Genomic DNA, 17,738 nt, shown 5'->3' with positions numbered 1-17,738 from the left:
ATAGTGTTAATGCTAGTGATATTGGTGATTATAGTGTTAATACTAGTGATATTGGTGATTATAGTGTTAATGCTAGTGATATCGATGATTATAGTGTTAATGCTAGTGATATTGGTGATTATAGTGTTAATGCTAGTGATATCGATGATTATAGTGTTAATACTAGTGATATTGGTGATTATAGTGTTAATGCTAGTGATATTGGTAATTATAATAATGATGATAGTGATATTGGTGATAATACTGTAGTGTTAATGCTACTGATATTGGTGATAATACTGTAGTGTTAATGCTAGGGATATTGGTGATTATAGTGTTAATGCTAGTGATATTGGTGATTAGTGTTGATGCTGGTGATATTGGTGATTATAGTGTTAATGCTAGTGATATTGGTGATTATAGTGTTGATGCTAGTGATATTGGTGATTATAGTGTTAATGCTAGTGATATTGGTAATTATAGTGTTAATGCTGGTGATATTGGTAATTATAATAATGATGCTAGTGATATTGGTAATTATAATAATGATGCTAGTGATATTGGTGATTATAGTGTTGATGCTGGTGATATTGGTGATTATAGTGTTGATGCTGGTGATATTGGTGATTATAGTGTTGATGCTGGTGATATTGGTGATTATAGTGTTGATGCTGGTGATATTGGTGATTATAGTGTTGATGCTAGTGATATTGGTGATTATAGTGTTGATGCTGGTGATATTGGTGATTACAGTGTTAATGCTGGTGATATTGGTGATTATAGTGTTGATGCTGGTGATATTGGTGATTATAGTGTTAATGCTGGTGATATTGGTAATTATAATAATGATGCTAGTGATATTGATGATTATAGTGTTAATGCTAGTGATATTGGTGATTATAATAATGATGCTGGTGATATTGGTGATTACAGTGTTGATGCTGGTGATATTGGTGATTACAGTGTTGATGTTGGTGATATTGGTGATTATAGTGTTGATGCTGGTGATATTGGTGATTATAGTGTTGATGCTGGTGATATTGGTGATTACAGTGTTGATGCTGGTGATATTGGTGATTACAGTGTTGATGCTGGTGATATTGGTGATTACAGTGTTGATGCTGGTGATATTGGTGATTACAGTGTTGATGCTGGTGATATTGGTGATTACAGTGTTGATGCTGGTGATATTGGTGATTACAGTGTTGATGCTAGTGATATTGGTGATTACAGTGTTGATGCTGGTGATATTGGTGATTATAATAATGATGCTAGTGATATTGATGATTACAGTGTTGATGCTAGTGATATTGATGATTATAGTGTTGATGCTGGTGATATTGGTGATTACAGTGTTGATGCTGGTGATATTGATGATTACAGTGTTGATGCTGGTGATATTGGTGATTACAGTGTTGATGCTGGTGATATTGGTGATTACAGTGTTGATGCTAGTGATATTGGTGATTACATTGTTGATGCTGGTGATATTGGTGATTATAATAATGATGCTAGTGATATTGATGATTACAGTGTTGATGCTAGTGATATTGATGATTATAGTGTTGATGCTGGTGATATTGGTGATTACAGTGTTGATGCTGGTGATATTGGTGATTACAGTGTTGATGCTGGTGATATTGGTGATTACAGTGTTGATGCTGGTGATATTGGTGATTACAGTGTTGATGCTGGTGATATTGGTGATTACAGTGTTGATGCTGGTGATATTGGTGATTACAGTGTTGATGCTGGTGATATTGGTGATTACAGTGTTGATGCTGGTGATATTGGTGATTATAGTGTTGATGCTGGTGATATTGGTGATTATAATAATGATGCTAGTGATATTGATGATTACAGTGTTGATGCTAGTGATATTGATGATTACAGTGTTGATGCTGGTGATATTGGTGATTACAGTGTTGATGCTGGTGATATTGGTGATTATAGTGTTGATGCTGGTGATATTGATGATTATAATAATGATGCTAGTGATATTGATGATTACAGTGTTGATGCTGGTGATATTGATGATTACAGTGTTGATGCTGGTGATATTGGTGATTATAATAATGATGCTAGTGATATTGATGATTACAGTGTTGATGCTAGTGATATTGATGATTATAGTGTTGATGCTGGTGATATTGGTGATTACAGTGTTGATGCTGGTGATATTGGTGATTACAGTGTTGATGCTGGTGATATTGGTGATTACAGTGTTGATGCTGGTGATATTGGTGATTACAGTGTTGATGCTGGTGATATTGGTGATTACAGTGTTGATGCTGGTGATATTGGTGATTACAGTGTTGATGCTGGTGATATTGGTGATTACAGTGTTGATGCTGGTGATATTGGTGATTATAGTGTTGATGCTGGTGATATTGATGATTATAATAATGATGCTAGTGATATTGATGATTACAGTGTTGATGCTAGTGATATTGATGATTACAGTGTTGATGCTGGTGATATTGGTGATTACAGTGTTGATGCTGGTGATATTGGTGATTATAGTGTTGATGCTGGTGATATTGATGATTATAATAATGATGCTAGTGATATTGATGATTACAGTGTTGATGCTGGTGATATTGATGATTACAGTGTTGATGCTGGTGATATTGGTGATTACAGTGTTGATGCTGGTGATATTGGTGATTACAGTGTTGATGCTGGTGATATTGGTGATTACAGTGTTGATGCTGGTGATATTGGTGATTACAGTGTTGATGCTGGTGATATTGGTGATTATAGTGTTGATGCTGGTGATATTGATGATTATAATAATGATGCTAGTGATATTGATGATTACAGTGTTGATGCTGGTGATATTGGTGATTACAGTGTTGATGCTAGTGATATTGGTGATTACAGTGTTGATGCTGGTGATATTGGTGATTATAATAATGATGCTAGTGATATTGATGATTACAGTGTTGATGCTGGTGATATTGGTGATTACAGTGTTGATGCTAGTGATATTGATGATTATAGTGATGACATTGATGCTGGTGATTAGTGATAATGATCATGAATGATAATAATAGTGATAATGAGGATAATGATGATTATCACTAAGGCCTTATGCCCACATTTGTGTTATGGATTGGTGTAATAGCAATTTATAATGTCCTATGGCATCTATGGCGGTATCATTGTTGCTCTGTATGTATCTGCTTGTAGTGAAGTTTTTCAAAGCTTTTCTCTATGCACCTTAGTAGCGCCGTACATGGCCACCATTGGATAAGGACGGACCCCGGCGGCAGAGGAGAGGTTTATGATGAGGCCTTTTTTCCTATAAAGAGAGAGCAGATAACACCAGTCAGTATCCCATCAGCTTCATGGTAAAATGTATCTTCATATACGGCTCTGGCAGGGAGGGGTTAATGTGCACTATAGGGCGGGTTATATTATTTTATGATATCATATTATTTGGTCAGGTTTCCTTTTAGTTACATTACTTTTGGTCTCTGATCTTTTTGTTTAATGGTTAAAGAAGGGACGAACCTTTTACCTATTTTGTGGTGAGCTACGGGGTGTGAAGTGAGGTGTATGGGGCAGGTGTTGTTAACCCCTTCATGTTCACGACGCCAGGGCGTGGTTTAACCGAGAACCACCCGAACGGTAGCACCACTAGTCCTAGTTTATGCAGGGCAAATAATAGTCCAAGGCCAGGTTAGGGTTAACGGTAGGTAGACAGATGGTAACAGTCTTCACAGCTTGGCCAGGATCCCAGAGAGGTGACCTTTAACATGAGGGACCTCGCAGCTTGCTGGGACTTGCAGTGACTTTGACAGACTGTAGCACAGCCACGCTGACTATAACTGACTTGACTTGACTGAAGATACTGACAGCAGACAGAGATGACTTGACTTACTGACTTGTGGATGTGATTTAGGCTTGAGGCCTCCAGATGTACTGGACACCGGGTCAGAGACGTCTGGACTGGACTTGTCCTCAGGATCTAAGAGCAATGAATGATCAAAGAGACAGATTGCAGCTCCTCCCTTCCTTATAAAGGGGGCTGTGCAAGGATTCTATAGGCTAGCTGCGGGTCATCTGGTCACCTGGTGCTCCCTGGGTAACAAAACATCTGGCAATCATTATCATGTGACTAATAACCATGTGACCCTCTCAAAGGTCCTTTACATTCAATGTACAACTAATTACATTATTGGGGAACACTGCAGGCAAGCCCTGAGGACGTACAGGGACTAAAGCTGATAGGACTGTAGGATGATATCCTGTACTGGGACATGGACTTTCACCTACTGAATCCACAGTCCGTGGGCTGAGACCTCCGACTGTACAAAGTGCAGCAGAGCTGAATACACTGAACGGGGCAGCTGTAAGGGCTCATTCACACTGAGGTTGACCGTGCAGCACACTCCCATCACTGGGACTTTGTATTTCCGCTTAGAATTTTTCATCAAGTTACTACCAATTCCATGACGCTTCTGCTGCTAAATTTTCCTCGTCATTTCCATAGTGCGAACGTACCCTTAGACCCTGTTCACACTATGAAGAATCCACACAGAATTCCTTGCGGAAAGCCGGCAGGACAAGTATATACTGTATGTGCCCAATAGAATTTTATAAAAATTTTAATAAATCAATTGATCAGGAAAAACCCTTCCCCCCCCTCCTCCCTAAAAGAGGGGACCCCCCCTAAACACAGTTTTTTGTTCTTCAGACAGGGGAACAAGCCTTGTGGTCTCTTTGAGACCACTATTTATTGCACAATGTGCTACTAAATCTATTTCGGTGGGGGCGTCGTTTCTGTTTGGGTCTGTAAATGGCTGATCCCCCGCTCGTGACATCACGACCATGCCTCCTCAATGCAAGTCACCCCCCTCCCATAAACTTGCATTGTGGGGCGTGGACGTGATGTGTTGTCCGGCGCTGCAGGGGAAAAAACCATGTGGTCTCCTTGGGACCACTATTTATTGCACAATGAGCTCATATATGTGCTACAATATCTATTTTAATTGGGGTGTTGTTTCCGTTGGGGTCTGTAAATGGCTGATAACGCCTCCAAATACAACATTTTTGGGCTCCTCTACGAGCCTGGTAGGCTGTTTGGGTCAGAGTTGGACTGCGTTATGAAGGTTTTGTTAGACTAAAAAGGAAAGAGTCTTACTTAAAGGGGTACTCCGGTGAAAACCTTTTTTCTTTTAAATCAACTGGTGGCAGAAAGTTAAACATATTTGCAAATTACTTCTATTAAAAAATCTTAATCCTTCCTGTACTTATTAGCTGCTGAATACTGCAGAGAAAATTATTTTCTTTTTGGAATGCTCTCTGATGACATCACGAGCACAGTTCTTTCTGCTGACGTTATTATTATTATAATAATAATAATAATAATAATAATAACATTTTATTTATTGTTGTCCTTAGTGGGATTTGAACCCAAGTCCCCAGCACTGCAAGGCAGCAGTGCTAACCACTGAGCCACCATGCTGCCCTTAGCATACATTTGCTATGCATGTGCTATGCATGGTTGCCAAAATGGACAGAGATGCCAGCAGAGAGCACTGTGCTCGTGATGTCATCAGTTTTCCAAAAAGAAAGGAAATTCCCCTGTAGCATTCAGCAGCTAATAAGTACTGGAAGGATTAAGATTTTTTAATAGAAGTAATTTACAAATATGTTTAACTTTCTGCCACCAGTTGATTTAAAAGAAAAAAGGTTTCCACCGGAGTACCCCTTTAATCCTTTCGAGGCAGCGGTAGGCAACTGCGAGGATCTAGGTCCATTCGGGGTCAGTCCAGCCAGGGCTACCAGAGAAGAAGATCTGGCAAGCCCGATGATGCATCAAAATCATTCTATTACCCACGCATGATATCAGTATAATTACCACCTGTAATGAAAGTTTCTTCATATGACAGGGACTTTTATCTCTATAGCTCCCAATTGTCCACAATTTGTATGGACAAATTAACTCTAGTTTGTCTTTCCTGAAAAGAAAAAAGTGTACAGGGACACCAGGGCTGCAGGCTCATATACACTTAGATCAACGGGCATACCTGTAAAGAGAGCTAACCTGCCGTCATACAGGGAACCGGGGTTGCCTGGCTACTGGCGCTCGCTAGCTCTGGATTCGGCATTTGCCGTCATACCTGCTCCGGCCCGTCGCGTCACTTCTGCCCCGCTCTCCGCATGACCAGTTGCACCCCAGATTCCTGGATTCTCAACATCATCAGATTAGGCCACTGTGAATCTTGATCAAGTTCTGACTTTTCTTCAGCAATTAGGCTGGATTATAAATTGGCAAAAGGGTTTATCATTGACTCCGCCAAGATGACTTTCTCCTCATGACTCTTTCTCCACAAAAAAGAGATTGAGTGGTCAAAGCCGTAGAATTCCTTCTGGCACCTCATCAGGTTGCCATCCAACCAGACAAAAGGCCTCATGTCAGAAGCAGTTCCTCGAGTCTTGTGGCACGTCCACCCTCTTCAGTTTTGGGCCTCTAAAATTTCAACTCTAGTGGGTTGGAGAAGAAGTGCTCAATGTCTCTGCAAGTTCATCGCTCCATGGAAAAGACGGGAAGTCCTTGATGGGCTGGGAGAGCCCATCTGGATGAGTACCCAGTTCAAGGGACTTGGACCCCTCAGGAGCAGCTGCTTTCTTCCAGAACTCTGAGAGATCTGCTAACCACTCTTACTTTTTTCTCCCCATATCAAAGGAGTCACAGACAATATATCAACAAACAGAAGGCACGAGAGCTCAACCCCTTTACAGGGAGGAGGGTTTGATTCTATCACGAGCAAAGAAAAACCTAACCCACTTGTCTGCAGTACACGTTCGTGGGACCCTCAGTGTGATCCTGGACCAGCTGAGCAGGGGGCTCCCAGCGCAGAGACAGTGGTCTTTAAATCACAACATCTTTCTTCAGATCGCTTAGCGGTGGAGGACGCCAAGGTTCAACACCAAGGTGTAAAGATTCTGATCCCAGTATTGGGAGGACAGTCTCTTGGTGATCGATGCTTTGTCCATTCCGTGGAGCTTCAGGCTGGCCCATGTATTCACTCCAACTTCCATGATATTTAAAGGAGTACTTAGCTGAAAACATCTGATCGCGGGGGGTCCCGCCGCTGGGGACCCCCGCAATCACCTTGCTTCACTTCGCATTCGTTTAGAGTGTCGGGTGCACCGCCGGAGGCTCGTGACGTCACGACCACACCTCGCTCGTGACATCATGACCATGCCCCCTCAATGTAAGTCTATGGGAGGGGGCGTGACGGCCGTCACGCCCCCTCCCATAGACTTGCATTGAGGGGGCGTGACCGCAACGTCACGAGCATCTGCCCCGCATCGCCAGTCATGCGACACGGAGCGAAGTTCGCTCCATGCACCGAATGTCTGGGGTGCCACAGCCGAGATCGTGGGAGTCCCCAGTGGTGGGACCCCAGCAATCTGACATCTTATCCCCTATCCTTTGGAGTACCCCTTTAAGGTATTGGTGAAGATGAGGCAAGAATAAACCTCCGTGGCAGCCAATGGAACATGGCTGAAGAAGTACTGGTTTACCCACCTCATGCAGATGCACGGGGGGCAATATTGGAGATTTTCCCTTCTGCTGGCCATTCAGCTTTGCCTGGAACTGAGCGGACTTAATATGACAGTCTAGAGATTGACCAGCCCCTACTAGAGTCCAACAACGGCATAAGCAAGAATCAAGTAAATTTTTCTTCAGTCGAGTGCCAGGAGGGAACTTTCCACCTTGGATCGTCCTCTGTTAGATATAAAGCAGTTTTTACAACATGGTCTGAACAAGGCCCTTACTCCAGCTACACAGAGTCCACACTGATGCACTCTCTGGGGCCTTAGATAGATATTTTTCTCAAAACCCCCTGATAAAAGGATTCCTTAAAAAGTACCTGTTTTCAAACCATATTTTCTAAACTAACTCGGATTATATTCCCTAACCAATCCTAACACCCCTGTGTATCATACCTTTCCCCTTGCTCACATTGTGTGAGCTCCCGGCAGGAGAAAGTGGGTGTCCCCCAGCAGGCGTAATGTCACTGAAGCCTGCAAGAGTTGTGCCTCCCCATGCCCCGCACCCACTTCCTGAGTTTGGTCTCCTGCCAGGCCAGGAGAAGACCAAACAAACTGTTTGACTTGTGCAGGGACCAGAACAGAGCCACCTAGTGGGCGTTTTTTCAATCAAATTAAAAACATATAAAGGTTGAAATTTTTAACAGCAAGTAAATAGCAAAGTGTCTTATAATTACATAAGAAACAATATATTTAAAAGTTTAGTTTGGAGACAGGTACTCTTTAACCCCTTAAGGGCCAAGCGTTTTTCTGTTTTTGCACTTTAGTTTTTTCCTCCTTACCTTTTAAAAATCATAACCCTTTCAATTTTGCACCTAAAAAAACCATATGAGGGCTTATATATTTTTTTTTGTGCCACCAATTCTACTTTGTATTCGGTCATTTTACCCAAAATCTACAACAAAATGGAAAAAAAAATTCATTGTGCAACAAAATTGAAGAAAAAATGCCATTTTGTTAATTTTTGGGGCTTCAATTTCTGCATAGTAAATTTTTCTGTAAAAATGACACTTTATCTTTATTCTGTAGGTCCATAAGATTAAAATGATACCCTACTTATATAGGTTTGATTTTGTCGTATTTCTGGAAAAAAAAACATAACTACATGCACGAAAATTTATACATTTAAAATTGTCATCTTCTGACCCCTATAACTTTTTTATTTTTTGTGTACGGGGCAGTATGAGGGCTCATATTTTGCGCAGTGATCTGAAGTTTTTATTGGTACAATTTTTGTTTTGATTGGACTTTTTGATCACTTTTTATAAATTTTTTTATGGTATAAAAAGTGACCAAAAATACGCTATTTTGGACTTTGAAATTTGTTTGCGCGTACACCATTGACCGCGCGGTTTAATTAATGATATTTTTATAGTTTGGACATTTACGCACGCGGCGATACCACATATGTTTATATTTATATTATGTTTATATATATATTTTTTATATGTAATTTTGGAAAAGGGGGGTGATTTAAACTTTTAATAAGGAATGGGTTAATGTGTGTGTTTTTAAACTTTTTTTTACTTTTATAAAATTTTTTTACACTTTTAGGAGGAATCATTTGATTCCTCATACAGATCAATGTGGTTTCATAGAACCACATTGATCTGTGTGCTCTGCACTCGATTAATAAAGCCTGGTCCTTCTCACTTTTAGGAGGAATCATTTGATTCCTCATACAGATCAATGTGGTTTCATAGAACCACATTGATCTGTGTACTCTGCGCTCGAATAATAAAGCCTGGTCCTTCTCAGTGCAGGAATTGGCATGGAAGGAGAGGTAAGCCTTCAGGCTACCTCAGCAGTGAATCGCCGCCCCTGCGATCGCTCTGTGGGGGGCGATCCACCCCACTGGACCACCAGGGACGGGGTAAAGGCAACAATAGACGCTGCTGTCAGCTTTGACAGCGGCGATCTAAAGGGTTAATAGCCGGCTGCAGCGATTGCTGTATGTCGGCTATTAAAGGGGTACTCTGCCCCTAGACATCTTATCCCCTATCCAAAGGATAGGGGATAAGATGTCAGATCGCCGGGGTCCCGCTGCTGGGGACCCCGGGGATCGCTGCTGCAGCACCCCGCTGTCATTACTGCGCAGAGCGAGATCGCTCTGCACGTAATGACGGGCAATACAGGGGCCGGAGCATCGTTACGTCACGGCTCCGCCCCTCGTGACGTCACCGCCCGCCCCCGTCAATACATGTCTATGGGAAGGGGGCGTGGCGGTTGTCACGCCCCCTGCCATAGACTTTCATTAAGGGGACGGGCCGTGATGTCATGAGGGGCGGAGCCATGACGTCACGCTGCTGCAGCCCCTGTATCGCACGTCATTACGCACAGAGCGAGCTCGCTCTGTGCAGTAATGATGGCGGGGTGCCGCAGTGGCGATCCCCGGGGTCCCCAGCAGCGGGACCGCGGCGATCTAACATCTTATCCCCTATCCTTTGGATAGGGGATAAGATGCCAGGGGCGGAATACCCCTTTAACGCCGGCCGGTATGACGTGGGCTCGAGTTGGGAGCCCGCGCCATACCCCTTTAACGGCACATGGACGAGTATACATGTCCATGGTCGTTAACAGGTTAAGGGAGCCAGTAGACTAAACCCTAAAGCCCATATCACAGTGGGATCTTTCAGTTGTTCTCAGGGGATTAAGCTCAGCCTTAGGAAAAAAGTGAGAGTTTAAAGGGGTACTCCCGTGGAAACCTTTTTTTTTTTTTTTTTTTTTTTAAATCAACTGGTGCCAGAAAGTTAAACAGATTTGTAAATCACTTCTATTAAAAAATCTTAATCCTTCCAGTACTTTTTAGGGGCTGTATACTAAAGAGAATTCCCCAAAAGAAATGCATTTCCTCTGATGTCCTGACCACAGTGCTCTCTGCTGACCTCTGCTGTACATTTTAGGAACTGTCCAGAGCAGGAGAAAATCCCCATAGCAAACATATGCTGCTCTGGACAGTTCCTAAAATGGACAGCAGAGGTCAGCAGAGAGCACTGTGGTCAGGACATCAGAGGACATGCATTTCTTTTTTGGATTTCTCTTTAGTATACAGCCCCTAAAAAGTACAGGAAGGATTAAGATTTTTTTAATAGAAGTAATTTACAAATCTGTTTAACTTTCTGGCACCAGTTGATTAAAAAAAAAAAAAAGTTTTCCATGGGAGTACCCCTTTAAGTTCCTCACCTGGAAAATTACTTTCTTGCTCATGTTAACATCACCCAAAAGAGTGGGAGAGCTGCAGGCCTTGTCAGCCTTTAAAGGAGTACTCCACTGCCCCAGCGTTCGGAACACTTTGTTCCGAATGCTGGCTGCGGGGTTGTGATGTCACGGCCACGCCCTTCGTGACATGGCACCACACCCCCTCAATGCAAGTCTATGGGAGGGGGCGTGGCAGTCGCCACGCCCCCTCCCATAGACTTGCATTGAGGGGACACGACGTGACATCATGAGGGGCGTGGCCGTGACATTACGACCCCCGCAGCTCACACCCAGCGTTCACAACAAAATGTTCCAAACACTGGGGCAGTGGAGTACTCCTTTAAGCCATATACCCATAAGGTAGGTGGATCAAAGAAGCTATAAAAGAGTCACTGATCAGAATATAACTCCCCCCATCCTTCATTACAGCACATTCTACCGGTGCTGTCTCTACCAGATATGCCGAAAAGTCCCTGATCCTTCTGGACCAGATTTGCTCTGCAACCTCCTGGAGCTCACAGTCTAACTTTTATAAGTCCTTATAGGCTATATATACAGAGTTCAGAAGATACTACCTTCGGTGGTCTGTTCTAAAGACCCTGAAAACCCTTCCCAACAGGACTACTTTTTGCTAAGTCCCCACTTGTGTTGCTGTTTAGGACATAAGGGAAGAGTTAATTTCTAGGAATAATTTGTTTTCCCTTAGTCCCAACAGCAGCACACAAATCTCCTTCACTTGATTTTGGATTGCTTGGTATTACATAGTGTGTTTAGGTGGGATGTCCCCTCTTATAGGGAGGAAGGAGAACTGTTTCTTAATAAATTAATTGATTTTTTTTATAATCTCTCTTAACCTTAACCCAACCTTGTTTGCGAAGGAGTTTTGTCTGAAGTCCCATGCAAGTCTATACGACTTCCAGTACCTTACTCCACAGGCTTCGTTCTACATCTCTGGTCCAGCTGGCAAGCCGTGCCCCATCCCATAAGTCATGCACATCCTAAAGGCCACACCCCCTTGCAGCCTTTTTTTTGTTTGTTTTGGCTCATTTTTGCAAGATACACCCACATCACAGGTCCTTCAACCACAATCTCTTCATCACAGCTCAGCCCCACTTTACATTCCCCCAGAGATGAAGAGTGGAGCCTGTGGAGTGTCAGTCCGGCTTGCAAGCCATGACCCTTCTACAAGCCTCGCCCCCTTCCATAAGTCACGCCTCTCTAGTTTCCTTCCCTTGTTGTGAATTGGACTGACTTTCAATCCACACCCCGTCACAAAGCCTCACCTCCTATTTTTGCCCATCACAGCTCAGCCCCGCCTGATAAAAGGGAACGAGGGTGGGATATGAGGATGGGATTTAAAGTCGTAATATGAAAACGGGGTGTGAGGTCAGGATATGGGGACGGGATGTGGGGACATGAAATAAGGATGGGATATGTGGTCAGGATATGAGGTCTCGATATGAGGATTGGATATGATGACATAATATGAGCTTGGGAGATAAGGTTGGAATATGAGGACGGGATATGAGGACGGGATATGAGGACGGGATATGAGGACGGGATATGAGGACGGGATATGAGGAGGAGATATGAGGACGGGATATGAGGACGGGATATGAGGACGGGATCTGAGGACGAGATCTGAGGACGGGATATGAGGACGGGATATGAGGACGGGATATGAGGACGAGATATGAGGACGGGATATGAGGAGGAGATATGAGGACGGGATATGAGGATGGGATATGAGGACGGGATCTGAGGACGAGATATGAGGACGGGAGATGAGGACGAGAGCTGTGTACTCTGTTAGTGTTAAATGAAAAAAATTCTGTCTGTTCTAACAGGTGACATGGGCAGATATAGCCTCCTCCTATTTGTGCTGCTGTTTGGACTAAAGGAAAGGAAATTATCATTATAAATTAACACTTTCAGAACCAACCACACCCCTTCCCTCGTACCTCTCAACCATTCTTGGAAGCACAATCCTGGTCATCTGAAAAGAAAAGTGTATAATTTAAGAAAGGAGAAGATTGTATATCACCCTGCAGGAGGAGGAGACTCATAGCTCCTTCTATATATATCACCCTGCAGGAGGAGGAGACTCATATATCCTTCTATATATATCACCCTGCAGGAGGAGGAGACTCAGAGCTCCTTCTATATATATCACCCTGCAGGAGGAGGAGACTCATAGCTCCTTCTATCTATATCACCCTGCAGGAGGAGGAGACTCATAGCTCCATCTATATATATATATCACCCTGCAGGAGGAGGAGACTCATATATCCTTCTATATATATCACCCTGCAGGAGGAGGAGACTCTTATATCCTTCTATATATATCACCCTGCAGGAGGAGGAGACTCATAGCTCCTTCTATATATATCACCCTGCATGAGGAGGAGACTCATATATCCTTCTATATATATCACCCTGCAGGAGGAGGAGACTCATATATCCTTCTATATATATCACCCTGCAGGGGGAGGAGACTCATAGCTCCTTCTATATATATATCACCCTGCAGGAGGAGGAGACTCATAGCTCCTTCTATCTATATCACCCTGCAGGAGGAGGAGACTCATAGCTCCTTCTATATATATCACCCTGCAGGAGGAGGAGACTCATAGCTCCTTCTATATATATCACCCTGCAGGAGGAGGAGACTCATATATCCTTCTATATATATATCACCCTGCAGGAGGAGGAGACTCATAGCTCCTTCTATATATATCACCCTGCAGGAGGAGGAGACTCATAGCTCCTTCTATATATATCACCCTGCAGGAGGAGGAGACTCATAGCTCCTTCTATATATATCACCCTGCAGGAGGAGGAGACTCATAGCTCCTTCTATATATATCACCCTGCAGGAGGAGGAGACTCATAGCTCCTTCTATATATATCACCCTGCAGGAGGAGGAGACTCATATATCCTTCTATACATATCACCCTGTAGGAGGAGGAGACTCATAGCTCCTTCTATATATATCACCCTGCAGGAGGAGGAGACTCAGAGCTCCTTCTATATATATCACCCTGCAGGAGGAGGAGACTCATATATCCTTCTATATATATCACCCTGCAGGAGGAGGAGACTCAGAGCTCCTTCTATATATATCACCCTGCAGGAGGAGGAGACTCAGAGCTCCTTCTATCTATATCACCCTGCAGGAGGAGGAGACTCATATCCTTCTATATATATATCACCCTGCAGGAGGAGGAGACTCAGAGCTCCTTCTATATATATCACCCTGCAGGAGGAGGAGACTCATAGCTCCTTCTATATATATCACCCTGCAGGAGGAGGAGACTCATATATCCTTCTATATATATCACCCTGCAGGAGGAGGAGACTCATAGCTCCTTCTATATATATCACCCTGCAGGAGGAGGAGACTCATATATCCTTCTATATATATCACCCTGCAGGAGGAGGAGACTCATATATTCTTCTATATATATATCACCCTGCAGGAGGAGTAGACTCATATATTCTTCTATATATATATCACCCCGCAGGAGGAGGAGACTCATAGCAGAGTCTTTATAATAAGGTTACTCACGTGCACCATGGAGAGTACATTGCAGTTCATCATTTCTTCTATTGTCTGGTAATGAAAGAAAGAGAAAAATATAATTAATGCTCAATAATAATAATAATGTTTTTCTTTATTTATGGGAGCGGCGCCATCTCTAATCCTAATGTTTTTTCAATCTGCTTACCTTCTCCTCCGTTTTATTGATGGTGTATTAAAATGTTTAAAGGGAACCTGTCACCAGTTTTATGTTGGTCAAACTGCGAGCATCTAGTGACGCATCTATTACTATCAGTGTATCCAAATAGACATGTCATTCAAGCAGGATGCGTCTCTTATGTACACAGTGACCTCACCAGCAGAATAGTGAGTACAGCTCAGGAGTATAATACATGATATTACTCAGGATCAGTACAGGATAAGTAATGTAATGTGTGTACACAGTGACCTCACCAGCAGAATAGTGAGTACAACTCTGGAATATAATACAGGATATAACTCAGGATCAGTACAGGATAAGTAATGTAATGTGTGTACACAGTGACCTCACCAGCAGAATAGTGAGTACAGCTCTGGAGTATAATACAGGATATAACTCAGGATCAGTACAGGATAAGTAATGTAATGTATGTACACAGTGACCTCATCAACAGAATAGTGAGTACAGCTCTGGAGTATAATACAGGATATAACTCAGGATCAGTACAGGATAAGTAATGTAATGTATGTACACAGTGACCTCACCAGCAGAATAGTGAGTACAGTTCTGGAGTATAATACAGGATATAACTCAGGATCAGTACAGGATAAGTAATGTAATGTATGTACACAGTGACCTCATCAACAGAATAGTGAGTACAGCTCTGGAGTATAATACAGGATGGAACTCAGGATCAGTACAGGATAAGTAATGTAATGTATGTACACAGTGACCTCACCAGCAGAATAGTGAGTACAGCTTTGGTGTATAATACAGGATATAATTCAGGATCAGTACAGGATAAGTAATGTAATGTATGTACACAGTAACCTCAGCAGCAGAATAGTGAGTACAGCTCTGGAGTATAATAAAGGATATAACTCAGGATCAGTACAGGATAAGTAATGTAATGTATGTACACAGTGACCTCACCAGCAGAATAGTGAGTACAGCTCTGGAGTATAATACAGGATATAACTCAGGATCAGTACAGGATAAGTAATGTATGTACACAGTGACCTCATCAACAGAATAGTGAGTACAGCTCTGGAGTATAATACAGGATGGAACTCAGGATCAGTACAGGATAAGTAATGTAATGTATGTACACAGTGACCTCACCAGCAGAATAGTGAGTACAGCTTTGGTGTATAATACAGGATATAATTCAGGATCAGTACAGGATAAGTAATGTAATGTATGTACACAGTGACCTCACCAGCAGAATAGTGAGTACAGCTCTGGAATATAATACAGGATATAACTCAGGATCAGTACAGGATAAGTAATGTAATGTATGTACACAGTGACCTCACCAGCAGAATAGGGAGTACAGCTCTGGAGAGAGGTTGTGTTCTGCTGATCTCCTGAGACTTCCACAGAAGCAGTGATTTCCTTCCGCCCCTCCCCAGGTGTGTGCCATACACCTGGGTAGGTTCTCCTGCTATGGAGCCCAGGGGATCTGGAGCTTCATCTTGCACTCCCCGTACCCGGACGGCGGGGGGTGCCAAGGAAAATGCCACGGCCAACAATCCGGACGGAATTAGGAGAACAACCAGGGCTCACAGTAATGTGGTGCCCCCTCCCCCGTCCTCAGCTGGGAGCTGCAAAGCCTCCAGCAAAAGCCCTGCAAGGAAAAGAAGCTCTTCCAGGCAGAGGAGTGCAGTGAGGGCAGCTGTGTCTGGACCCTCACAACCACAGCAATGGGGGGTAAAGGGGAACAGAGAATCACTGGCGACCTTTGGATCGAGAATCCAGGCGAAGATGGCTGAATATGAACAGCTTGGAAAGCAGCTTCGTGGCCTTAGAGAAGATCTAAAGTTTGCCATCTATCAAGCGGATCAGGCACCTAAGGCAAAGAGATCAGCATTCAACACCAAGGTGAGGTCTCTGAGGAAAGAGGTGGAGGAGCTTGTGAGGAGGAGATCGGACATTGTGGAGGAGCTTGTGAGGAGGAGATCGGACATTGTGGAGGAGCTTGTGAGGAGGAGATCGGACATTGTGGAGGGTGCTGGGTTTCTTGGTGAGAAGCTAATTCATGAGGAGAGGTTCTCCAGCATGAGGGCCTCCAGAGGTTGTGAAAGTCCGCAAGATGAGGATTGCCGCAGTGAGGAGGAGGAGATGGAGGAAGGTGAAGGAGGTGAGGAGGGCAATGTGAGTGAGGGGGATATGGACACTGTATCGGTATGTGCCACCATTGCTACCCCTGACCCCCCACTTACCCTGAGTGCAGACTATATAAACCCGGCTCAGGTGGCCTTACCTCCCTCCAGTGAGGATGATGATGGCAGTGACTGCGGTGAAGGCAGCGGCTTGGCAGACGGGGGTCTCCTGCGGGCCATTGTAATGCAGGAGTCACCCACCCGTCTAGAAAATTTTTCTTTTGGAGACGATTTGGGCCCAGAAGAGAAGAGGAAGAATAAAAAAAAAAGGGCAAGAAAAGAAAGAAAACTGAGGGACAAGTGAAGTTTGTCTTTTCTCCCTTCCAGCAGTCTGAGTCGGCTGAAAAGTCGGTTCAGGGTGCTGGGTCCCCCAACCTGCCAGACCCCGTTTCTGTAGTGGAGCGGGGCCAGCATGGGGGATACAGTAGTGCACCCAAAATGGCCGTGGGTGCTATAGAAAAAAAAGGGCACCCTCCTGTGAGGGGGGAGGGTGTCCAGTCACCAGAAAATGGCGGCAGATTCACCCGTTCAGTTGAAGTGGGCGGTACTGGTCCTGGCGCTGCAGGGCACTCTCCTGTGAGGGGGGGGAGTGTCCAGGCACCGGACCCTGTTGGTTCAGGGGGCGGTCCCCTAGGTGATGTGGTTGGTACCGGTTCTGGCGCCAGGGGGCACTCTGCTGTAAAGGGGGAGGTTCCCTGTGCGTCGGCTGTAGCAGGCGTAGCGGGAGTGAGTTCGGAGGGACAGTCATTTTGCGAGGGGGTGTGGCCACCTATGTCAGAGGCGGAGCGTGTGTCTGCACCCCAAGAGACGGGAAGAAAGAACTATGCAGCGCCAATTCTGAAACCGGCAGCCATTAAACATGCAAAAGACCCAGCCAGCCCAGTCTGTAACACACCAAGGGAGAGTGTAGGCAAGAGTGAAAGTGAGAGCAAAAATGGTAATGTGCAAAATGTGAATTATGGTGGTGTGCATGGGAGGAGTTGTGGTAGCAGTGTGGATGAGGGGGGAACTTGTGGAGTGCAAGAGAGGGGTGCAAGTGGTGGGCAAGAGAGGGGTGCAAGTGGAGTGAAAGAGAGGGGTGCAAGT

General features: G+C 44.0%; 1 protein-coding gene across 1 annotated transcript in view; it reads right to left on the bottom strand.

The window, feature by feature from the left end:
• Positions 1 to 17,738, bottom strand: part of LOC130366740 (very-long-chain 3-oxoacyl-CoA reductase-B-like) — a 68,529-nt gene that overhangs the window by 9,521 nt on the left and 41,270 nt on the right. Inside the window, exons 6-8 of the mRNA XM_056569066.1 lie at positions 14,319 to 14,363; positions 12,711 to 12,745; positions 3,202 to 3,283 (exon numbers count right to left, since the gene is read on the bottom strand). Of these exons, the coding sequence (XP_056425041.1) occupies positions 3,202 to 3,283; positions 12,711 to 12,745; positions 14,319 to 14,363 (162 nt within the window). The remainder of the gene's footprint in view (positions 1 to 3,201; positions 3,284 to 12,710; positions 12,746 to 14,318; positions 14,364 to 17,738) is intronic.

This window comes from Hyla sarda, chromosome 4 (assembly GCF_029499605.1).
Source record: "Hyla sarda isolate aHylSar1 chromosome 4, aHylSar1.hap1, whole genome shotgun sequence".
NCBI lineage: Eukaryota > Metazoa > Chordata > Amphibia > Anura > Hylidae > Hyla > Hyla sarda.
Note: the sequence above shows the minus strand (reverse complement) of the source record. Positions and strands in the feature narration are given on the sequence as shown.